This window comes from Rhinopithecus roxellana, chromosome 20 (genome assembly GCF_007565055.1).
Source record: "Rhinopithecus roxellana isolate Shanxi Qingling chromosome 20, ASM756505v1, whole genome shotgun sequence".
Classification (NCBI taxonomy): Eukaryota; Metazoa; Chordata; class Mammalia; order Primates; family Cercopithecidae; genus Rhinopithecus; species Rhinopithecus roxellana.
In genome coordinates this window covers 64,854,672-64,877,325 of record NC_044568.1, presented here as the reverse complement: position 1 = coordinate 64,877,325, position 22,654 = coordinate 64,854,672, and the positions used below count along the sequence as shown (strand labels likewise).

The window sequence follows — 22,654 nt, the reverse complement described above, 5'->3', positions numbered from 1 at the left end:
CAATGAGCTATCATGCACATCCACCAGATAGCTAAAATTAAGATTGCCAATAGCAAGTGCTTGCAAGTTCGGATGGCAACCAGATCTCTCATATACTGCTGATGGGAGTATAAATAGGTACAACCACTTGGGAAAACTATTCAGTCTCAACTACTATAGCTGAAGATATGCATACTATGAAGGAGATTCACTCTGCACCGATTACCAACTTGTCTGAGTTTGTTCAGACAGAACACTCACATACAAGAGATTACATGAAGTCAGTTTATTATAAGGGATAATAGAAACCCAGGAACCCAGAAACCCAGGATTCATTGCAGGTGAGTCCCCCAAGGCTCAGGAAAGCTGCCCAAGGCGGATGGAGTCTCACTTTGCCCCATAGCTGAGGGACCCTGGAAAGTAGCCCTCCCTGGTTTTTATACCCTGGGATAATATGACTCACTGGGCTAAAGCATTGAAAGACATCCTGTTCTCGGGGTGGGGGTAGTAGACCAGAGCCCAGACAGTTCCAGCCGTTCCCTTTCCATCTCAGGATGTTGCATTCCTAGCACATTCTACAGTTATTCTTCAGAACTACAAGCAAGAGATGGGGGAGGACAGAGTCAGTCCAAGACCACACAGAGAGCCTATCCTGCACATACTCTATGATCCAGCAGTTTCTTTCCTAGATATAGACTCTGATTGCCTTTGTGCATGGAAAGACATTTGCAAAAATGTTCATAGCATCACAGAATAATAGGAAACAACCTCAAGTTGGAAACAACCCAAATGTTAATCAGTGGTAGAATGGATAAATAAATTGCAGTAAATTCAAACAGTGGATTATTATACATAAAATGGACTACAGCTATATGTAATAAAATAGATACATTAGAGTAAAATAATCTAGACACAAAAAGTACATAATATGTGATTCCATTCATCTAGATATTAAAAGTCAGGCAAAACTATAATGTTTAGGGATGCATACTTAAGTCATAAAAGAGAATTAAGGGGCCAGGCTCGGTGGCTCATGCCTGTAATCCCAACAATTTGGCAGACCGAGGTGGGCAGATCACTTGAGGTCAGGAGTTTGAGACCAGCTGGCCAACGTGGTGAAACCCCGTCTCCACTAAAAATACAAAAATTAGCCAGGTATAGTGGCGGATGCCTGTAATCCCAGCTACTCGGGAGGCTGAGGCACGAGAATTGCATGAACCTGGGAGGCAGAGATTGCAGTGAACTGAGATTGCACCACTGCACTCCAGCCGGGGTGAGTAAGACTCTGTCTCAAACAAACAAACAAACAAACAAAGAGAATCAAGAAGTGATTTCTACAAAAAGTGAGGATAGTGGTTACTTTTAGTGGGGAGAGAGGGTCTACGAATGAGAGGGGCCTTCTGGGGTGTTGGCAGTGCTCTGTTTCTTAACCTCCGTGATTATTATACAGGTGTTCACTTTGTAATAATTCTTTATGTGAGGCACTTTTCTGTATGCACATTATATTTCACAATAAAATCTTTTAAATGGTCATATCACTTTATCTCTTATCTACCTCATTGAAACTAAAATTAAAATTGATCACCTGCTCAATCAAACTGTAACAATGCTTTTCACTTAGAGATGTGAACCAAGCCTGAATGTAGGCAGATATGCAGAGTCAAGGTCAAAATTCCGTTGGGTTTCTAGGTGCTTATTACCATATGCTAGTAACCATATCACTAAGTTTCATCTTTACTCCTCAAAAACAGTATGTTTTTATTTAGAATTAATTAACATAGTTATTTGCGTATAGTAGATACTGTACTAAGTCAGGGTTTTCTAGGGAAACAGAACAAATAGCATATCCATATCTGTATTTATATCTATATCTATATCTAGGAAGACATTTACAATAAGGTATTGATCTGTGGGATTATGGAGGCTGAGAAGTCCCACAATATGTTTTTGGAAAGGGGTCCCAATCCAGATCCCAAGAGAGGGTTGCTGGATTTCACACAAGAAAGAATTCAGGTCAAGTCCATAGAATAAAGTGAAAACAAGCTTATTAGGAAAGTAAAGGGATAAAGAATGGCTACCCCATAGGCAGAGCACCCCCGAGGGCTGCTGGTTACCCATTTTTATGGTTACTTTTTGATTATATGCTAAACAAGAGGTGGATTATTCATGCGCCCCTTTTTTAGACCATATAGTATAACTTCCTGACATTGACATGGCATTTGTAAACTTTCATGGCACTGGTGGGAGTGTAGCAGTGAGGATGACCAGAGGTCACTCTCATCACCATCTTGGTTTGGTAGGGTTTAGCCAGCTTTATTTACTGCAGCCTGTTTTATCAGCAGGGCCTTTACGACCTGTATCTTGTGCTGACCTTCTGTCTCATCCTGTTACTTAGAATGCCTAACTGGCTGGGAATGAAGCCCAGTAGGTCTCAGCCTCATTTTACCTAGCCCTATTCAACATGGAGTTACCCTGCTTCAAACTCCTCTAACAAATATACCATCTGCAAGCTGAAGATTCAGGAAAGCTGATGGTGTGGTTTGAAGGCCTGAGAGCTGGGGAGTCAATGGTGTAGATTCCAGTTTGCATATGAAGGCCTGAGAACCATGAGGTCTGAGGGCAAGAGATTGATATCTCAGCTCAGGCAGTCAGGCAGGGAGGGCAAATCCTCCCTTCCTCCAACTTTTTGTTCTATTCAGGCACTCAGTTGATTGGATGCTGCTCACTCATATTGGGGACGGTAATGAACTTTACACAGCCCATTGATTCAAATGCTAATCTCTTCCAGACACATCTAGATAGACATACCCAGAAATAACATTTAGCTGGATATCTGGGCATCTCGTGACCCAGTCAAGTTGACACATAAAATTGCCTATCACATCTACTACTTATTACATTATAAAATAAGATAATTGAATTTCCTTGTGACAAAAGTAGTCTGTTTTGAAACTATAATAGTTGGAGATTCTTGGTATGAGTCATGAAAATGATGTAAATTGGGGCTCACAAATAATAAGCACTTTTTGCAACCATACCTTTCTCTGTTTCTGTTTTTTCCTTCTTGCTACATGGTCCTTAGTTGGCTATTTGATTTTTTCTTTGCCTGTGTCTGACCTGGAAACTTCTACAGTTTGAACAAGTGTCCAATACCTGATACTTTCCTTTGGAGAAGCAGTTCATTTTGTAATTTAAGGCCTTGGAAAAACTACTTTTCATTATACATCTGCATTTTCCTTTTCTTTAACATGGGTCAAATAAGTGAATTCTTAATGGAATTTGTCTTTCTTTTATCTACCTAAGATATAAGAAGGCACATATCCTGCAGAGACAGATTGTTTTCAAGAAGCTTTTCAAGGAGAAGACAGCAGAGGCCAATGTGAAACCTATAAAACCTGAAATAATCCAATTTTAAAAAGATCAAATAAATAGAAAAACATAGCACATAACAGTTTTAGAGACAGTAGAAAGCTAGAAGATGAAGCAGGATTAAAATGTGAAAATTAATTCTTATACTCAGTGAATGCCTAGAAAACCCCCCACTGACAATCAAAGTCATACGGTATTTGAGTATTTCCTTATTTTTAATTTGATATTTTCTTGTAAAAATGGTGTTTTGGGGTAAAAATAATACTTATCAACATTTCAGAGTATAGTAGCCCTTGCCCTCACGGTAGCAGAAGCAGAAGTTGAAGACGTGGACAGTTTTATGCATTCACATTTACTTCCAGAAAACAAGGTTAATTGCATAAAAATTCCTTTCGCTTTAGTTTTTTTTCTTTTCTTTTTCTTTTTTTTAAAACCAAACTTTCTGCTACTAATAATACCAATTAACAATTATATGCCAGGCACTGTGCAAAGTGAAGTGCTTTACAAACATTATTTCATTTAATCTTCCTAATAAATGCATGAGATGGATGTGATAGATGGATTCCAAGATGGCTCCAAGTTATTATCACTTTCTGGTATTTACATTCCTGTAAATGTGACTTCACACACTGTCAAAAAGAACACTGTAGCTTCTCCCATGGTCTCTTGGCTTGCTTACCCTGGAGGTAGCCAGTCATCATGCTTTGAGGACACTCAAGCAGCCATGTTAAGAGACTTGTGAGAGGAGAAACTGAGTCCTCCCACCAACAGCCAGAACCAATTTGCTGGTCATGAGCCATCTTGGAAGTGTATTCTCCAACCTTAGTCAATCCTTCAGATGACTCTAGACCTGGATGTATCTTTGACTACAATCTCATGAGAGACTCCAAGCCAGAATCACATAGCCAAACTTCTTTTGAATTATTGAATCATGGAAACTATGATAAATAAGTAGTGTTTATTATTGTTGTTTTTAACCACTAAGTTTTGGGGCAATTTGTTAGATGGCAATAGGTAATTGTTAGAGTAGGCTCACTCTTTTTATTGTTATCTCCATTATTTAGGTGAGGAAAATGAGGCTTAAAAAGATTTAAGCCTAGGTCTGATGACCCCAAGCCTTTGGTCTTTTTTTTTTTTTTTTTTTTTGAGGCGGAGTCTCGCTCTGTCGCCCGGGCTGGAGTGCAGTGGCCGGATCTCAGCTCACTGCAAGCTCCGCCTCCCGGGTTCACGCCATTCTCCTGCCTCAGCCTCCCGAGTAGCTGGGACTACAGGCGCCCGCCACCTCGCCCGGCTGGTTTTTGTATTTTTATTAAAGACGGGGTTTCACCGTCTTAGCCAGGATGGTCTCGATCTCCTGACCTCGTGATCCGCCCATCTCGGCCTCCCAAAGTGCTGGGATTACAGGCTTGAGCCACCGCGCCCGGCCAAGCCTTTGGTCTTAATGCAAATAAAATAGTTTCTCAGAGTTTTGGTTTATTACTGCTAACAGCTCTTTCTAGAGAGGAAAACAAAAATTATTTTATTTTATTTTTGAGACGGAGCCTCACTCTGTTGCCAGGCTGGAGTGCAGTGGCATGATCTCGGCTCACTGCAACCTCCGCCTCCCTGGTTCAAGCGATTCTACTGCCTCAGCCTCCCGAGTAGCTGGGATTACAGGCACGCGCCACCATGCCCAGCTAATTTTTGTATTTTTAATAGAGATGGGGTTTCACCATGTTGGCCACGATGGTCTCGATCTCCTGACCTCATGATCCCTCCGCCTCGGCCTCCCAAAGTGTTGGGATTACAGGCGTGAGCCTCCGTGCCTGGCCCCAAAATTATTATTATTATTATTATTTTAAATTATACTTTAAGTTCTAGGGTACATGTGCACAACGTGCAGGTTTGTTATTTTTTTGAACTGGGGGGAAAACATTTTTATCAAGCAATGTTTGTATTTATTTAAATGTGTTAAAGGTTCTGGGCTACTGTAATGCGTGTGTAAATAGAAAAGGCAGTGTTTGACGTTAAAGTTCTTTAAAATTTGTTTACATTTTATATGCTGTGTACTGGGTAGAAAGAATTTTAACTGGCCGGGCGCGGTGGCTCAAGCCTGTAATCCCAGCACTTTGGGAGGCCGAGATGGGCGGATCACGAGGTCAGGAGATCGAGACCATCCTGGCTAACACGGTGAAACCCCGTCTCTACTAAAAAATACAAAAAACTAGCCGGGCGAGGTGGCGGGCGCCTGTAGTCCCAGCTACTCGGGAGGCTGAGGCAGGAGAATGGCATAAACCCGGGAGGCGGAGCTTGCAGTGAGCTGAGATCCGGCCACTGCACTCCAGCCCAGGTGACAGAGCAAGACTCCGTCTCAAAAAAAAAAAAAAAAGAATTTTAACTTGTTCAGAGATTTAACTGGGAGAAAAATTGTTTTTGCTTGGCTTTTCTGCAAAGAAGGGAGGGGCTTGGGAATAGAAGATGACAGGAAAAAAATGTATAGGAAATGAATTTTTTGAGACATTTAGGATAAAGAAAAAGCAAAGAGAGATGATAGAGATGGGGGTGAGGGTATGATTATGATGATCATGATAGTTATTAATGTGACATGTACACATCCCTGCAGCATCTGGAGGCATTCACTAATTTAATAATACACATTATGAAATTCTTCTTTACCAGGCTGCAATCTACTCTAAATTCAAACTCTTTTAGACTCAGCTCCCTTGTGAGTTCCTAGAAGTGAACAGAACTCAATTCCCCACAGAAAAGGAATTTTGTGCTTAAGGATGTCTACTCCAAAACATTTCTTCTTTTTTTAATTGTTTAGAATTCAATGGTGCAAATCTATAAAGACAGAGCTTTAATGGCAAACCCTATTCTGTCTGGTTCTCCTTCTTAAGAGTTAGCTGAGAATATATTTTTCTAACTTTTCTTTTTAATATTCTCTGAAAGAAGACATTACATCACAGATACTGAACTCTTACTTAACCTGGACTCTGTTAAGTAGAAACATTGGAAGGAGCCAAAGATTGACATTTTAAATTAAGAAAAACAAACCAAATGAGCAAAATAGTTCCTCTGAGAAATGTTTTGGCCTAGTGAAAATTCTCTTTTAATAAATGCAATTTAACATTCATTCAACAATTATTTACTGAGCTTCTTGTATGTGCCAATTACACATGATCCCTACAGGCAAGAAGCTTACATTCTGGAGGTAGAAACAGGCTTGTAAGCAAATAATTACAATGCAGTGTGTTCGATGCATTTAATTAGAAGGGCATATGCAAAGGACAGAGTTATAGCACTCCTCGAGTGCCCTAGAGAAAGCCTTCCTTCTGCAGATTCTTGAGATGGGTTTTGTAGGATGAACAGAAGTTTGCTAGGCAGATGGGGATCAGGATGTGAGAGGAAAGGATGAGGCTGTTAGAGGTGTGAAATGGGCTGGCACATTCGGGGATTTGGGAAAAGTCATTTTGATGGATGGATTAATTAATTAATTAACCATATTTATTAGATTAGTATGTGTATGAGGCCCTGTACAAGGTGCTGGGAATACAGTGATGAAAAAGACAAAGTTCCTTTCCTCAAAAAACTTTAGAGTCCGGGGGCAGAGAGATGGATCAATAACCATGATAGGAGTGAGCACGAGGACCTGCAAGATCATAAGGAGCGGGCAGCCTTGGGAGTCATTCGCAGCTTTCTGAAAGAGGTCACAGCTGAATCTGGAAAGACAAATGGGAATTAGCTGCCATGGGGTGGGAGAGCAAGAAAGGCATTCCTGGTGTTATGTGTGAGTCTCTGGTGTGTGAGCACAGGACACATTCTGAACTGCTGGCTGGGCATCAAGTGCAAGACGGGCAAGTTCCAGGGATGAACGGCATGCTAAGGAGTGTGGAGAGTGTTCTGGACTAAAGGATTTTAGGCAGGGAAATGGCATAATCAAATTTTCCCTTTGGAAAGGTCACTGTGGCTGCAGCGTGGAGAATGGCTAGGGTATGGGAGGGGCATGATTCTGGAGGTGGGTAGGTAAGTTAAGCTGTTGCAGTCATCCAGGCAAGATGTGATAGTGACATTAACAAAGGAGGGGCAGCAGGGATGGAAAGGAGTGGTGAATTTGTGAGATACTAAGGAGGTAGATTCACAAGCAAGGTAAGAGCAGAATCATGTCATGATAAAAAGCACGGACTCTGGGACCACAATGACTGGTTCTATTCTGGGCTCTATGCTTTGCTACTGTGTGAACTGGGGCAGGTTACTTACGTCCTCTGTGCCTCAGTTTCCTTATCTGTGATATGGGAAGGGTAATAATACCTTTATCTAAGGTTGCTATGGGGATTAAAGTAACTAAAACATATAATGCTTGGAACATTGTCAGGCACATATTAAGTGGTCCACAAATACGTTATTTTACGGTTACTTTGAGGAAAGAGAAGTCATAGGTGATGCCTGTACTTGGGATATGGGCAATTGTGTGAATGATACTTCATTCACAGAGGGAATATAGGGGAAAGCAGAGCTGGGGGAACATGCTGAGCTTGAGGTGCCTGTGGACACACTAAGTGGAAGCATCTTGTAGACAGTTGGGTCGATGGAGCTGGAACTCAGAAGAAATTCAAGTGGGATAAACCCTCTAGAATGGCAGGAAGAGAAATAGCTGCCGGGAAAAAGACTGGTAAAGGAAACAGATGAGGTGGTCTGAGGGGCTCAGCAGAGGCTGCAGATGCTGAATTTGCAAGGTTGTGAGTCTAGGCTGCTGTGTGGTTTTCTCTGGCAGTCCTAACAGCCTGGGTGTAGTAGAGAACTGGAACAGTTGGATTGACCAGTGTAAGGGTTTTGCTGGCGATGGCAGCAAGACTTGGAATCAGGACGTTGACAATATTGCTTGGACATGGTGACAAAACTGACTATGAGATCTAGGCTGAAGAGGGAAGAGAGTAGACATGAGATGGTTGAGTGAGCCAAAGAGGGGCCAGGAGATGAAAGGGCATGAGGAGACTGAAGCCATGTGTAGTGGAAGAGAGAGAGAGAGCGCTGGAAAGTGGCAGCTCAGTATCATGTATATAGAGAGGGGTGCCCTCTCCACCTCTCATCACAGTGTTTATTATTTTTAAATGTAAAAAGTAGCGTGTGTTTTCTGTAAAAACTTCAAACACTTTAGAAATATCAAATCCATTTAGGAAGTAAAAGTCCCTTATGATTCTTATAGTTTGTTATGATTGTATTGCTTTAAATGTATTTTTAATAGTTTGGGATATCTTCTTCAGTATTTTTCCACCCATTAGTTCTTAGTATTGTTTCAGAAATGAAATCTTACCATATATACTGTTCTGAAACTTGCTTTTCTTCTCTTATGTCTTGCATGCAATAATTTCTTGTTACCGGCTGGGCGCGGTGGCTCAAGCCTGTAATCCCAGCACTTTGGGAGGCCGAGACGGGCGGATCACGAGGTCAGGAGATCGAGACCATCCTGGCTAACATGGTGAAACCCCGTCTCTACTAAAAAAATACAAAAAACTAGCCGGGCGAGGTGGCGGGCGCCTGTAGTCCCAGCTACTCAGGAGGCTGAGGCAGGAGAATGGCGTAAACCCAGGAGGCAGAGCTTGCAGTGAGCTGAGATCCGGCCACTGCACTCCAGCCCAGGCGACAGAGCGAGACTCCGTCTCAAAAAAAAAAAAAAAAAAAAAAAAAAATTAATAATAATAATAATTTCTTGTTACCCATAAATCTTTGAGAGTGGGCTATTTGAACTAAAGATTATATTTAGATAGAGAGCAGCATCTGGCAATGATGAGGTCTAGAGGGTATCTGTGGGAACGCAGATTGAAATGTAATGGAGGTGAAAGTGTCTTGATTGGGTTTTTAGCTACATAGTTGCTGCAGTCACCCGGGACTGTAGCAGGAGTTGAGAGGCAAAGAGCAGTGTGATCCATCTGGCAGAATCATCAGTGAGTGAGTGTGAAGGTGTCAGTAGATGGAAGAGGTGAAGGCAGGGAAGCAGGTGTAAAGCTGAGTGGCAGGAGCCGCCATGGAGCAGTATGGTTGAATAGTATGTCTCCCCCTGCCAAGGAGACAGGAACCAGATAGGAAATGAACCTTCTGTGTCATTTAAGAAGGATGGACTTTATTCTATAGGAAATGGGGTGAAAGGGGAGTAGAATAGGACACTTACATATTTTAAAGATTTTGAGGGGTGAGAATATGAAGACTAGAGGTCTGCAGCCCAGTTGGGATACTGTTGTACTAGTCTTGGAAAATATATGAGGGCTTGAGGATGTTCACGAATCCAACTGGATAGCACTTCATGACTGATGGGGAGGGGGTGAGGGAGCAGGAGGGTTGAGGAAGATTCTTGTACTACTGACTTGAGAGATGACAAATTGAGATTATGAGAAATAGAGGAAGAGGCAGAACAAGGAGTGTGTGTGTGCTTACATAGGGGAGAAGGGGTGCAGAGGAATAGAATGGCTATTTAATGAAAATATAATTCTAGGAGTTTGTGAAATTAACTTTAAAAAATAAAAATTTATTCTAGATGGAAACTGAAGTTTTTGAGATATGTCTCACTGGTACAGTAAATGTCCTATGAAAAGTAGGTGCCTTGCCAACAGGGTGACTAGAGTCAACAATAATCATTTGATTGTATTTTTAAAAATAACAAAAAGAGTATAATTGGATTGTTTGTAACACAAAGGATAAATGCTTGAGGTGGTGGATACCCCATTTACCCTGATATGATTATTGCATATTGCATGCCTATATCAAAATATCTCAAGTACCCCAGAAATACAGACACCTACTATGTACCCACAAAAATGAAAAATAAAAATTTTTGAAAGTAAGTACTTTGTTATCCAGACCTTTTTAGCTAAAAAATTCTTTGGTTCATGGACACTTTTACTATATCTTGACCTGAGCAAGGTCTTTAAAAGCAGGGTGTTCAGCTGACCTATGGATTAATGCATGACCCAAGGCATTCCAGAGACACGCAGGCATGTGACCCACTTGCATCGATTCAGTTCTTTGTTAGATATTGGAGCAGTGGACTAGGTGACTCATTTTCAAATAATTTTTTACCCCTACTCCTGAATGTTGACTCTGTCTAGCCTACTGGTAGATTATTCAGTAGATATTCACATACATCCATTATAGACAAGTCACTATGCATTACGGTCTTTACCTCGAGGAGTTATAAAGTCTGTTAAGATTAGAATAAGCACATATATAACTGCCAAGTAGGTGCTATAAAGGGGAACAAAAAGTAAGCAACTAGAAGGTCAAAGAGGCTGAACAATCACTCTCAGCTGATAGAATCAGAAATTGCTTTAATAAGGAAATTTAGAATCAGAAATTGCTTTAATAAGGAAATTATGTTTGAATCAGAGAGGAATCTGTACAGATGTGGAAGGACATTGTAGTCGGAAGGAGCAAGCATGAGCACAGTTTTAGGGAAAATACCTTAATCCTTGATACAGAGCTGCAAAAGCATTATCTAACTACTACAGGCTGAAATTGCGACATATGGTTAGTGATCAGGTACAAAAGGAAAGTGGCCCCATGCTTTAAAGTACTTAAGAAATAAGTGAGTTTTGATTAAAAAAATACCTTGGTCATCAGATTTTAACAAGATACCTATATTTTGGTTTGATAAAAGGAGGACATTCTGTTCAATTAGAATGGCCAGTTTAAATTTACAACAAAGCTTGTGAATACAACTTTTCATATTTGGGATAAATTCTTGTCATGATATCTATGCATCAAAGGATATGCATAGTTTTTAAAAATTGCCAAAAGGAGGTTACTGATTTACATTCTACCTATAGCATACGAGAGTGTCCACCTTAAACATCCTTGTCAACAAAGTTTTGCCAGTCTTTCTTTTTTCTTGAAAAATTAAAAATATTGAAAGAGTTATAGGTACACAAAAAGTTGCAAGGAAAGTACAGAGAGGTCTCTCATACCCTTGACTTCCTATTTCCTCCAATGATTATGTCTTGTATAACTAGTACAGTACCAAAAGCAGAAAATTGTCATTGGTTCAATGTGTGTGTGTAGGTCTATGTCAGTTTATCACAGGTGTAGATTTGTTTAGTCAACACCACAATCAAATACAGAAAATTTCTTTATCGGATTCAGTAATATCATAGAAATGAACTCATAGCTTATAGGAAGTGAAAATTTTCCTACTAGCCAATTTTCTTTTTTTTACCCCAACGCGTCAAGACTTTGTCTGTCATTTTATTTCTTCTTTGTGTGTCTGTTCCATCACCATAAACATCTCCTTGGTGCTATCCCTTTATAATCACCTCCTCACCATCCCTAATCCCCAGCAACCACTAATTTGCTCTTCATCTCTATAATTGTATCATTTTGGGAATGTTATATAAATGAAATCACATGTTATATAAATGACCTTTAGAGATTGGCTTTGTCTCTGTTTTTGCTTGAGATGCATCCAAGTTGTTGTGTGTATCAATGGTTCATTGCTTTTTATTGTCAAGTAATACATAGTTTTCTATGTATTACTTCATTGAGTAAAGTAATCGTTTTCTGTCTTGCTGGACAGTTCTTTTTCTCTCTCTTTTTTTTTTTTCTAGAGAGAGCATGAACTTTTGGGAACTTCTTTTGTCATATTTGTTGATCTTTCCAAACTGTTGGCTCATCCAATACAAAGTCTGGGGTAAATGAGGCAAAAGAAAACTGAGGGAACTCATCAGTCTGTTTTTCCTTGGATCTGAGGTTCCTAGCTAGTCTGCATTCTTTTTGGAAACTTTCAGTCTTCTTTTGCTTATTATATGTATAAAATGCCTATAATTTTTAGCTATTTTTAATGGAAGGAATAAGTAAAAATATGTCTGCTCTATTTTGTCAGTAGTGGAAGTCCTTTGCCAGTTTTAAAAATGGGTTTAGTATATTAATATTTTTCATTGTGAAAATTTTAAAACATGCAAAAATTAGAGATAATAGTAAAATCTGGCTTCAACAATTCCCAACATTCCTCTATTCTTATTTAATCTGTCCTATACATGCATATAGACACACACATTTATTTAATTGTTATCACAGATATTTAATGAGTAAAAAATATAAGTGATCTAAATATTGAATATTAGGAAAACACGTACATCGATTATGGTTGACTGATATGATAGAATATTATATAGGTATTAAAACTGATGTGTTTTCATGTAGTTTTTTTTATTTTTCTATATATTTTTTAAGTTCTGGGGTACATGTCCAGGATACGCAGGTTTGTTACCGAGGTGAACGCAAACACACACATTTTTTCCTGTAGTATTTTAAAGTATATCAGACAAGATTTATTTTTACCTGTAAATAATTCACTAAATGTCAGATAATAACTTTTACAAAAAATCAGACCCATAATACTATTATCCTTCCCAACAAAACTGATTTTTAAAACCATTTTATGTTTATTAACATACTTAGCAAATAATAACAACAATAACAATAGCACCTTTAAGTTTTTGGAATGGCTATAGTTTGATAGGAGTATTAATTAATGAATTAAAAACAAAAATGTTTAATCTGATGAACAGTAATTATTTTATATCATCCATTATTCAGTTTTAAAATCATAATCCAAACAAGGTCTACTCTTGTATTTTAATTCATAACCTCTCTCTCTCCTTCCCTTCCTTTCTCCTTCTCACCCCTCTCTCCTCCTCCTCCTCTCTCTTTCATGCTATGTTTATTATGAATAAACTGAGTCATTTTTCTATAACATTTTTCACATCCTGGATTTAGATTTGTTGTATTCTTACAGAGCATATATGTTCTTCCTTTCCCTCTATCTCTTGCAGTTGGGCTGGTAGGTCAGAGGCTTAGTTAGATTTAGGTTTCGATTTGTGTCCATAGTACTACATAGGTGGTGCTGTGTACTGCGTCACATCAGGAGGCACATAATGCCTGTGTTTCACTCTTTTAGTGTTAGGATTAATTTGGAGGACTCAGGTGTTGTCAGCCTGATTGAGCCATTATCAGGTTCTTCATCAACATCTTACCTAATTATTTTAGCACTGATAATCCTTCATTTCATTAGGGGCTGTAAAGTGGTGATTATTTTTCTGTCATTTTTCTGCATTTATTAGTTGGAATTCTTTTATAAAGAATAATTTTCTTTCATCAACTATTTGGTTAACCTACAATGCAATTTATACAGTAATAGTGCAGAATAAATGGTTGATTCTTTCCTTTTATTATTTCCAAAGTAATTAGTTTGGTGCTTTAGCAACTTCCAAAGTTGACCAATTATTTTTTTAAAGTATCATTTAAATTCAGATTTAAAAAATGAATCCATTGCTGACTTTTTTTTTTTTTTTTTTTTTTTTGATGCTGAAATTGTCTCATCTTTGGTTAATGGGAATGCTTTCAAGTTGCTCTGGATCCCTGGCAACTCTGGTGGCTCTTGATAACATCTTGTTTTATGGTATGAGACAATGTGCCAAGTTCACTGTATACATTTTGTACCCTTGTCCTCAAATTACCTGTTTCTCCAAGGAGTTGTGATTCCTTTCAGTGGGAAATGGTGCTTGGAGACCACAATCTAGGTCTCGGCACTGTCATTGCCACCAGACTTTCATTGCTTATGGGCTTTTTCAGTGGGCAGGTTATTTAAAAAGAGAAAATCATCACAAGCTTGTATTTATTTTCAATTCAAATGTTAAGATTATAGGGTTTCTTAATATAAAAACTTTTCTTGGTTTATACTTCTAAAGATACTGAAATGCTTGGTTCCTAACTATATTGATGTAGCTACTTACTTGTTTTAAAAATGTTATTACTAATATCATGACCAACAGCAAGACTACTGGATAAATAAGATTTCTCTGCTTTTTCCTGTGTTTTGACAGCATATCTCATTAAGAATACAGTCAAAATACATATTTTTTTTGAGGCGGAGTCTTACTGTGTCACCCAGGCTGCAGTGCAGTGGCACGATCTTGGCTCACTGCAACCTCCACTTCTCAGGTTCAAGTGATTCTCCTGCCTCAGCCTCCTGAGTAGCTGGGACTACAGGTGCCTGCCACCACCACGCCTGGCTAATTTTTTGTATTTTTACTAGAGACCGGGTTTCACTGTGTTAGCCAGGATAGTCTTGATCTCCTGACCTCATGATCTGCCTGCCTTGGCCTCCCAAAGTGCTGAGATTACAGGCGTGAGCCACCGCACCCGACCAAAAATATTGTATTTTAAGGTTGGTTGGAATAATTGTTTTCTCTCTGTGGTTATGGCAGCAGCTGGATATACAGCAAGGTTCATTTGTTTCAGTTTTTTTTTTTTTTTTAAGAATTGATTTTCCTTTCACGTTTCTTTTTTCATTTTTGATATGTAAAACACTTACATGGTTCCAAATCAGCACTATATAGTGAGGTGCATTCAGAGAAATCTCTCTTTCATTCCTGTCTCCTCTACCCTGTTCCTTTACTCCTCCTGTAGGTAACCACTCTTATTGGTTTATGTATCGTTTCATATTTTAGCTAGTGTATCATTTGGATAGATTCCTAGAATAGGGGTTGCTGAGTCAGATGTATGTGCATATGTAACTTTGCTAGATATTTTATAACACCATATTTTTAGCTCTTTGTAACTGTAATCATATAATCAAAAATGATAATGTAGCTTCTTCCTTTCATGGATTTTTACTTTATGTTGTCCTTTAATAGAAGGCTTTAAAATTTCCAGGAGAATGGACCTTCCTGTTTCTTTGTTTTGTTTTTAAGTTTCTAGTTTTGTTGTATTATGATCAGACTGTTGTTTGTAATATTTCTACATTCAGAACCACTGGTATTTTCTTTGGTATTATATTTTTAATATATAACCAAAGTTTTGTGACCATTCCATTTGCTGTTGAGGAAGCATATTTTCTATTATTAGGATGTAGTGTTTGATATATATTCCTAAACCTATTCAATGTGTTATGTCATTAAAATATTTTATGGTCTTACTTATGTTTTTGTCCACCTAACAGGTCTTACTGAGAGTAGTTTATTAACATCTCCTAATATTTGTGCATTTGTTTTTCCTTGCATCTCCCATAACTTCTGCTTTATATGGATGGTTTCTGTGCTGTTTTGGTGCATAGATAATAATTGTTGCATCATCATTTTGAATTATGGTGTTTCATACTCTAAAATATTCTTCTTTGTCTTATTAATGATTTTTAAAAAATCTATCTTAAAATCAAGACCACGATCTATGCTTTTTTATTGCTGCTGTTGTTGTCACCACCCAGCTCTGACAGAATGGGCTCCCCAACCAAAATTTGTCTTGGATGTCAAGATTGGTGATGCCACTCATGCACCTAGAAGATATGAAAAGATTATGGTTCACATAAGGAGGCTTTCTGTGAGAGCAGGGCAGGCTCCTAAACAGGTTCAAAAATAGCTTGAATCCAGTAGTGCCAGCTGCTTGGGAGGCCTAGGTTGGAGGATTGCTTGAGCTTAGGTGTTCAAGACCAGCCTGGTCAACATAGCAAAAACCTGAGTGTGGGGAAAAAATAGAAATCCTCTTGTTGGGAAGAAATATTTTTTAAAAATAAATAACTTGAGAATAGGGAAAAGATACTGGTTTGGCTTTTATTGTGGTTAAGGGTGGGGCTATAATAATAGTTCTTATGCAGTCTGGACCTTGTGTTGTTTGAACTTTCCACTGGTACCAGAGGAGGGAACACCTGAGTTTTCTTACCAGCTTGTCCAAAGGTAGGGGAATATTAATTTCATTCCATTACTTTATTTTCTTCTTAATGAGCTCCAGTTATAGCATGTTGGATCTTCCTTGACTGTCTTCTGTTTCACCGATTGCCATCTTAGAGGCTTTCTGCCATAACGACCCCTTTTTTGTTTTTTAAAATTTCATATTCATTTCCTTTGGTGTTTTACTGGTTTATTTCAGTGTGCCTTATTATATTTTCCTTCAAATCTGCTTTCCTTTATACAGCTCTTCCTCCTATGTGTTGGTCTGGTATTTCCTTACTGTCTTGTGAGGTTGTTTTTTTTTTAATGGTTTTAGGGTTTTTAATTTGATATTTTATCAAGAATTTTTAGTTAGTTCTAATTTTTAGCACAATGATTGGATAACCTAGCCTGCTATTAATAAAAATAGAAATCCCTACCTAGTCATAGATGGTTTTCTGAAGTTGCAAGTGTTCTGCCAGAAGCCTGAACAAGAATATGCAAAAGGGAGATGCCATATTTCTTTGATTCAGAGATATTGGGTGGCTATTCACTGGCTTATTTATGACTATAAGCTTTAAAACTTTTCCCAGAAATTTCCTTTCCCCATCTTATGTCATGCTATTTTGAACTCTGTCCAGCTGTGAAGGCCTGTGACCTTGTGTTTATTCTGTTTTGAAGCGCTGATTCTCATAAGAGAGAGCTTTCAAATATGTAGATAAATTATCAAACTATTTAGTATGTTTATTGGGCAGCGTTTGTTTTTCTCATTGGGAAGATAAAAGGGGCAAAATGTAGAAATAACTCGTGTTTCCATGTCTTCCTGAGCTTAGTCTAGAATCCCTTATTTTGTCTAAAATGGATTCTAGATCTTGGGAGGAGGATAAATCGAGTCACATGGACTAGAATCCTTTGTTAAGATATTTGTTCCAAGCATTTGGATTTTGGAAGATCAGTATTTTCTAAACCTTCCTATATTTGAAAAAGCTTAAAAAAATTGTGGCCTGTATTCAGGAATTAACTGTATTTGTTCTAAGACTTTTTTTTTTTCACTCTTAGGTGAGAAAAAAAATTACTAAAAATGACAAGTAGAAGACTTGAGGAGTCCATGGGGGCCGTTCAGATGGGATTGGTCAATATGTTCAAAGGATTTCAAAGCAAGGTTTTGCCACCCCTGAATCCAAAGGTGGTTACAGAAGAAGAAGTAAACCGAATGGTAATGTATCAGGGAATTAATATGTAAAATACTTAATGCAATCTCCTTAGGAGAATGACAATTGCCACTTGGCATTCTCAGAATGCCAAACAGAATTACTGACTGATTAATATCAATTTAGTTATAATGGTAGCTTTCTAATGTTATAACTATAATCAATTTAGTTATAACATTTAGTTATAATGGTAGCTTTCAAAGACTATAAAGGTAGGTACCTTTTAAAGTCTGAGAAGTTTTGAAATTGCATACATACTTCAAAGTAGAGGCTTGATTTGCTTAATCAGTTGAAGTAAGACTTCACAAATGAACTCTTAAGATTTTCTAAGTATTAGGTAGCACCATGACAAACCGTCATTTGTTTAGTTCAAAAACCGTCAAATATCAGAATTTCATAGGATTCAACCTAATTATTTACTACCTACTGATTGTCAAGAGTAATTTTTGTTTGTATATTTATAGAACACGGAGCATTAAAATAATGACTAATTGGTATTTAAGAAAAATACATATTTTTCCTATTCTTTAAAATAAAACATATTTATAGCTTTAATTATTTATGATTGGTGATAATTTAATTATGAACCACATGCTATAGAAAATATTAGTAAAAATGTATAGTGCCAGGGATAGTATTCACTACATTTAAAAAACTAATCTTAAGTTGCATTCCAATTAGAGAAATAAAATCAATCATTATTCTCTTTTGTGGTGGTGGTTGGTACATATTTAAAGAAACTCCTGGCATTTTGCTTGTAAGACCTAATTGTTTTAATTTAAATCACAATATAGCTGATACCTCTTAACATTTTATTATCCTTATCTGGGTTCCAATCAAAAAGAACTTAACCAAGTTGAAAGCTGTATTAGAAATATACCTTCATTTAAATGGATTCAATCACAGAAATAAAATTTGTAGAAAAATAAGCATTCGTAAAGTACATTGTGTTTAACCCAAGGCAACATAAATCAGCTAAGTTATATACCCTCAAATGTTATTAAAAAGTCTTCGCATATACTTAAGCATTATGTAGCTGCCAATGATCATAATCTCCCTGCACATAAAGTAGGAACATTCTAGAACCACAATAACTATAATTGGTTCTGGGTAACTAATCCCTTGTTGGGTTAGTTTTATTTAAATGCTGGGTTACTTTTTCTTTCTCACAACATTGGAAAGGGTAAAAGCATTTTGTCTTCTTACTGGGGTGTGTGAATGTGACTCGCTGTGGGATCTGCTGATTAGCTCAGAGCTCTTTCAAAGCGAGGTCTAAATGTGCTCTTGTGACGTCTCTAAAGTTCAAACTCATTCCTAAGTGATGCAGTCACACTTCCTAGAAGTGATGCAGTCACACTTCCTAGATAAGATTTCTCTCTAACATCAAATCGTAGTTAATCACCCAGAAGCTTTGTTTGCATATTGTAATGTTAGTTGAGAAACAGAGGTATTTCAAACTCCTGATTTTTGAAGCCCTTGAGTGACTTTACAAACTGAGAGTTTTATGCACAGATGCCTCTTCTGAGCATAAATGTTAAGCTCTTTGGACATGTTCCTGTGCAATTTCTTGACTTTTTTCTCTCAGGTTCTTTGGTGTGATTCCTTCAGAATCATAAGGAAACAGCAACCACATGTCATTTTCAGTTACTGTGCAAAGACCTCAAAAGTGTATGGGTACTTCTCTTATATAATTTACTTATTTTAAATATTTTATAAGGGAACTTAGTGGCATTCCAGAATTATCCTGAAAGCTGCAAACACAAATTATTAATTACTGGTACTTATGAAAACACTTTTTCAGTACAACCACTTATGAATCTTTGGTTCTTATTGTTTTACATTCTAGCTTACACCCTCAGAGTTCCTGAAGGAAATGTCCCTCACCACCGAGCAGAGACTGGCAAAAACACGTTTGATGTGCCGACCACAGATCATCGAACTCTTAGATATGGGGGAAACAACACATCAGAAGGTAGCTGCTCTCTGTCATACTTGCATATAAAGTGGGCCCTGGCACAACACGAAAATTCCAGAACAATAACTAAGTAAAATTTGTTTCCTGGCTACCTAATCCTTTATTGGGTTTGTTTTCAGTCCTCCTTTTCTGCCTCTGAATATCTTCATATCTTTGATTTGGTATGGTGAAGACTGCAATACATAAGTGCAAACCTCTTTTAAAATAACTTTTGACTAGTCATACTTCTTTCTTAGCTATTTCTGAATACTATTTGACACCATAGTTTATACAGGGTAGGAGTAATTCTAAGAATTATATTAGTCAAGCCCAATTAAGTTATTGTCTTAGTGTAACAAATAATCTCTCCTTATGTGAGCTGTCCACTAGAAAAGGAGTTGGAATTTTTAATTAAAGTAGGCATTCGTTGTCTGTTCTGGCTCATTTCCAATAACATGTATCCTTTTAGTCTCCAAAGAATAGCGATTTTATCATGTTTCTATATTCGAATGTAAACCATACATTCCAGGCTTTAGGAGCATATGATTATAAAAGGTCTGGTTTCCTATTTTTAAATTAATTTATTACATTAAAAACAAATTAATTAAATTGTTAATTAAATTAACAATTAACTAAATTGTTAATTAATTTAACAATTTTAATGGTGGCTTAAACTGGAATGGTGGTGGAGAATATGGTGAGAAGTGGTATGATTGAAGATACATTTGTGAAGGCAGAAATGTATCTTTACTTTTTTTTTACTTTAATGTGTCTTTACTTTTTTAAATCTTTTACTTTTAATGCACAAATTATGGTATGAACCTCCAATAGTTGGGCTGCTGGGAGATTAACTTCTTCTCAAAGAGTTCCCCAGAACTTTCCTCTGAAAATTCCTGAGAGTTTTTCAATGTTATGTTCCTCATGAAGAATGAGTGAGGCTTGTCTGCTCTTACTGCTACACCATTGCTTCCCTTGTCTAGGATTTGCATAAACTTCACCGTTCTGAGCATTGCTAACTTTTTATTGCTTTGTCTGTTCCCCACAACCACCCTCCAAATTTGAGGGGAGGGAACATAGTCTTTTCCAAGACATTTCTTCTAATTAAGGGCCATTTCCTCTTTTTTGAAAGTATAACACGTATCAGGCTATGCGGAGTTTTTCATGTGTACTACTAGTGTATGTATTTTAATGTGTTTTGACTCTGCTATAAATGATGAGGCAATCAGATACTTTACATTACACTTTCTCTCCTCTCCTCTTTAATTCAGTTGGTTATTTTTAATTTATATTCTGAAATTTAATCATTTATCTCTTAGATGGGTGACAGTCATCTACTAATTTCTTCAACAAGAGCTTATGAAGACTGTATTTCTTTGTTTTATGTGTTTTATAATATTTGTGTCTTGCCTTTATACTGAACTGCAGATTTGTTACTTATGAAATTCTTGGGCCACAAATTTTCATAACAGTTTTGCAGGCATTTTCTCCACTACCTTCTGACTTTAAATGATGGTATGTAGAAGTCAGAAACCAGCTTGATTTCTCCCCCTATAAGTTAATCTTTTAGCTCATGTGCCCAAAGATTGATTGTTATTATTTAAAGTTCAGTATTAGGATACCACTACATTTTTCCTGAGGTACTGTGGGCGTTTATTTTATTTTTAGAAAGTTTTTCTTGAATTATCAAGTTTTTTTATATCATTTTTCAATTATGAATATGTTGGACCTTCTTTGTCTGCCCTTCTTCTGAAGCTTGGATTTCCTCGCTCGTACATTTTTAACTTTCTGTTCATTTCCATTGTATTGTCATTACATTCATTAGGCTATCCTCTGTGTCCCTTACTTTGAGTTATGTATATATTTCTTTTATGCTTCATTTTTGACCAGACCAGACCTGGTTCAACAGACCTCTTGAATCATCCCACTTCTCACCACTTCCTCCACCACCATTCCAGTTTAAGCCACCATTATCTAGAATATCAAAATTGCCTCCGTTTCCATCTCGTTCTCCCCCTGCCCCCATTATCACAAAGCAGTAAGAGTGATTTTTTAAAATGTAAATCAGAACATGTTACTTCCATGTTTAAAACCATCCAGTGACGTCCCATTACTCGCATAATAAAATCTAAACTCAGTGCCATAACCTCTAAGGTCCTGTACCATCTAGTCCTGCCTCCCTCACGGACCTCTTTGCCTTCTTTGTTGTTGTTGTTGTTTTGTTTTGTTTTGTTTTGAGACGGAGTCTCACTCTGCCGCCCAGGCTAGAGTGCAGTGGCGCGATCTCGGCTCACTGCAAGCTCCGCCTCTTGGGTTCACACCATTCTCCTGCCTCAGCCTCCCGAGTAGCTGGGACTACAGGTGCCTGCTACCACACCCAGCTAATTTTGTTTCTGTATTTTTAGTAGAGACGGGGTTTCACCATGTTAGCCAGGATGGTCCCGATCTCCTGACCTCGTGATCCGCCCACTTCGGCCTCCCAAAGTGCTGGGATTACAGGCGTGAGCCTCTTGGCCTTCTCTTCTGTCTCTCATTCTCACTGTATTTCCCCTATGCTGCTCTTCAGACACTCAAAGACAATTTCCACCTGAAGCACTTTGCACTTGCTTTCCCTTGTAACTGGAGTGCTATTCTAAAATCTTAGCGTGACTCGCTTCAGACCTCTACTTAGAAGTCATCTCAGAGAGGCCTTCTCTTGACTGCCTATCTAAAAGAGCAGCTACCTGCCAGTCCCCTACCTCCTTGTCCTGCTTTAGCTTTTTTACACAGCCTTTTCACTACCTGACTTTATGTGCTGTATTTCTGTATTTTTTGTATGATCGCTTGAGCTTCAAGAATGTCAACTTCATGAGGTTAGGGCTTTTTTTGGCTTTATTCACTATGTTCAGCATACAAAAAAGAACGTGGCACATGTTGGAAACTCAATATTTATTGAATGAGGACATGAATTTTTAATCTCTCCTAACTGCTCACTTCTTTACATTCTTAAATATTTGCTTTGTGCTCTTTGATTTTTTTTTTCCATTATGCTCTTTGAGCTTATGGTGAAATGGTGTAGTTAAGACTGATTGCTTCATGGCAGAAATTTGATTAGCCAGAAATTAAAGAGTATATACTGTATTATTCCACTTATATAATCAAGAAAACTAACCTATGATGTGAGAAGTAGATTACCTGTGTTACCTTTGTCATAAATCAAGTGACCATATATTTAATAATTGGTTTGGAGGCTTTCTAATCTGGTACATTTATTTTTATGATAAATCTTGTGCTAACATCTCATTATTATTACTGTGGTAAGTAACAGTATATGATATGTAATAATATAATTATCATGTTGTACTACATGATATAGCAAATCCTCCTATCTTGCTCTTCAAATGTATCTTGTCTATTCTTGGTCCTTTGCATTTCCATATAAATTCAATCAGCTTTTTTGTTTCAAAAAAAATCTGTTGGGATTTTTTAAAATA

The 22,654-nt window shown here is 37.7% G+C and overlaps 1 protein-coding gene across 1 annotated transcript in view; it reads left to right on the top strand.

Annotated features, from left to right (window-relative positions):
- Positions 1 to 17,091: 17,091 nt before the first annotated feature.
- HYDIN (HYDIN axonemal central pair apparatus protein) overlaps positions 17,092 to 22,654 on the top strand; it is a 392,140-nt gene continuing 386,577 nt past the window's right edge. The window contains 2 exon segments of the mRNA XM_030924912.1: positions 17,092 to 17,235; positions 19,077 to 19,202. Coding sequence (XP_030780772.1) covers positions 17,101 to 17,235; positions 19,077 to 19,202 — 261 coding nt within the window. The 5' untranslated portion in view covers positions 17,092 to 17,100.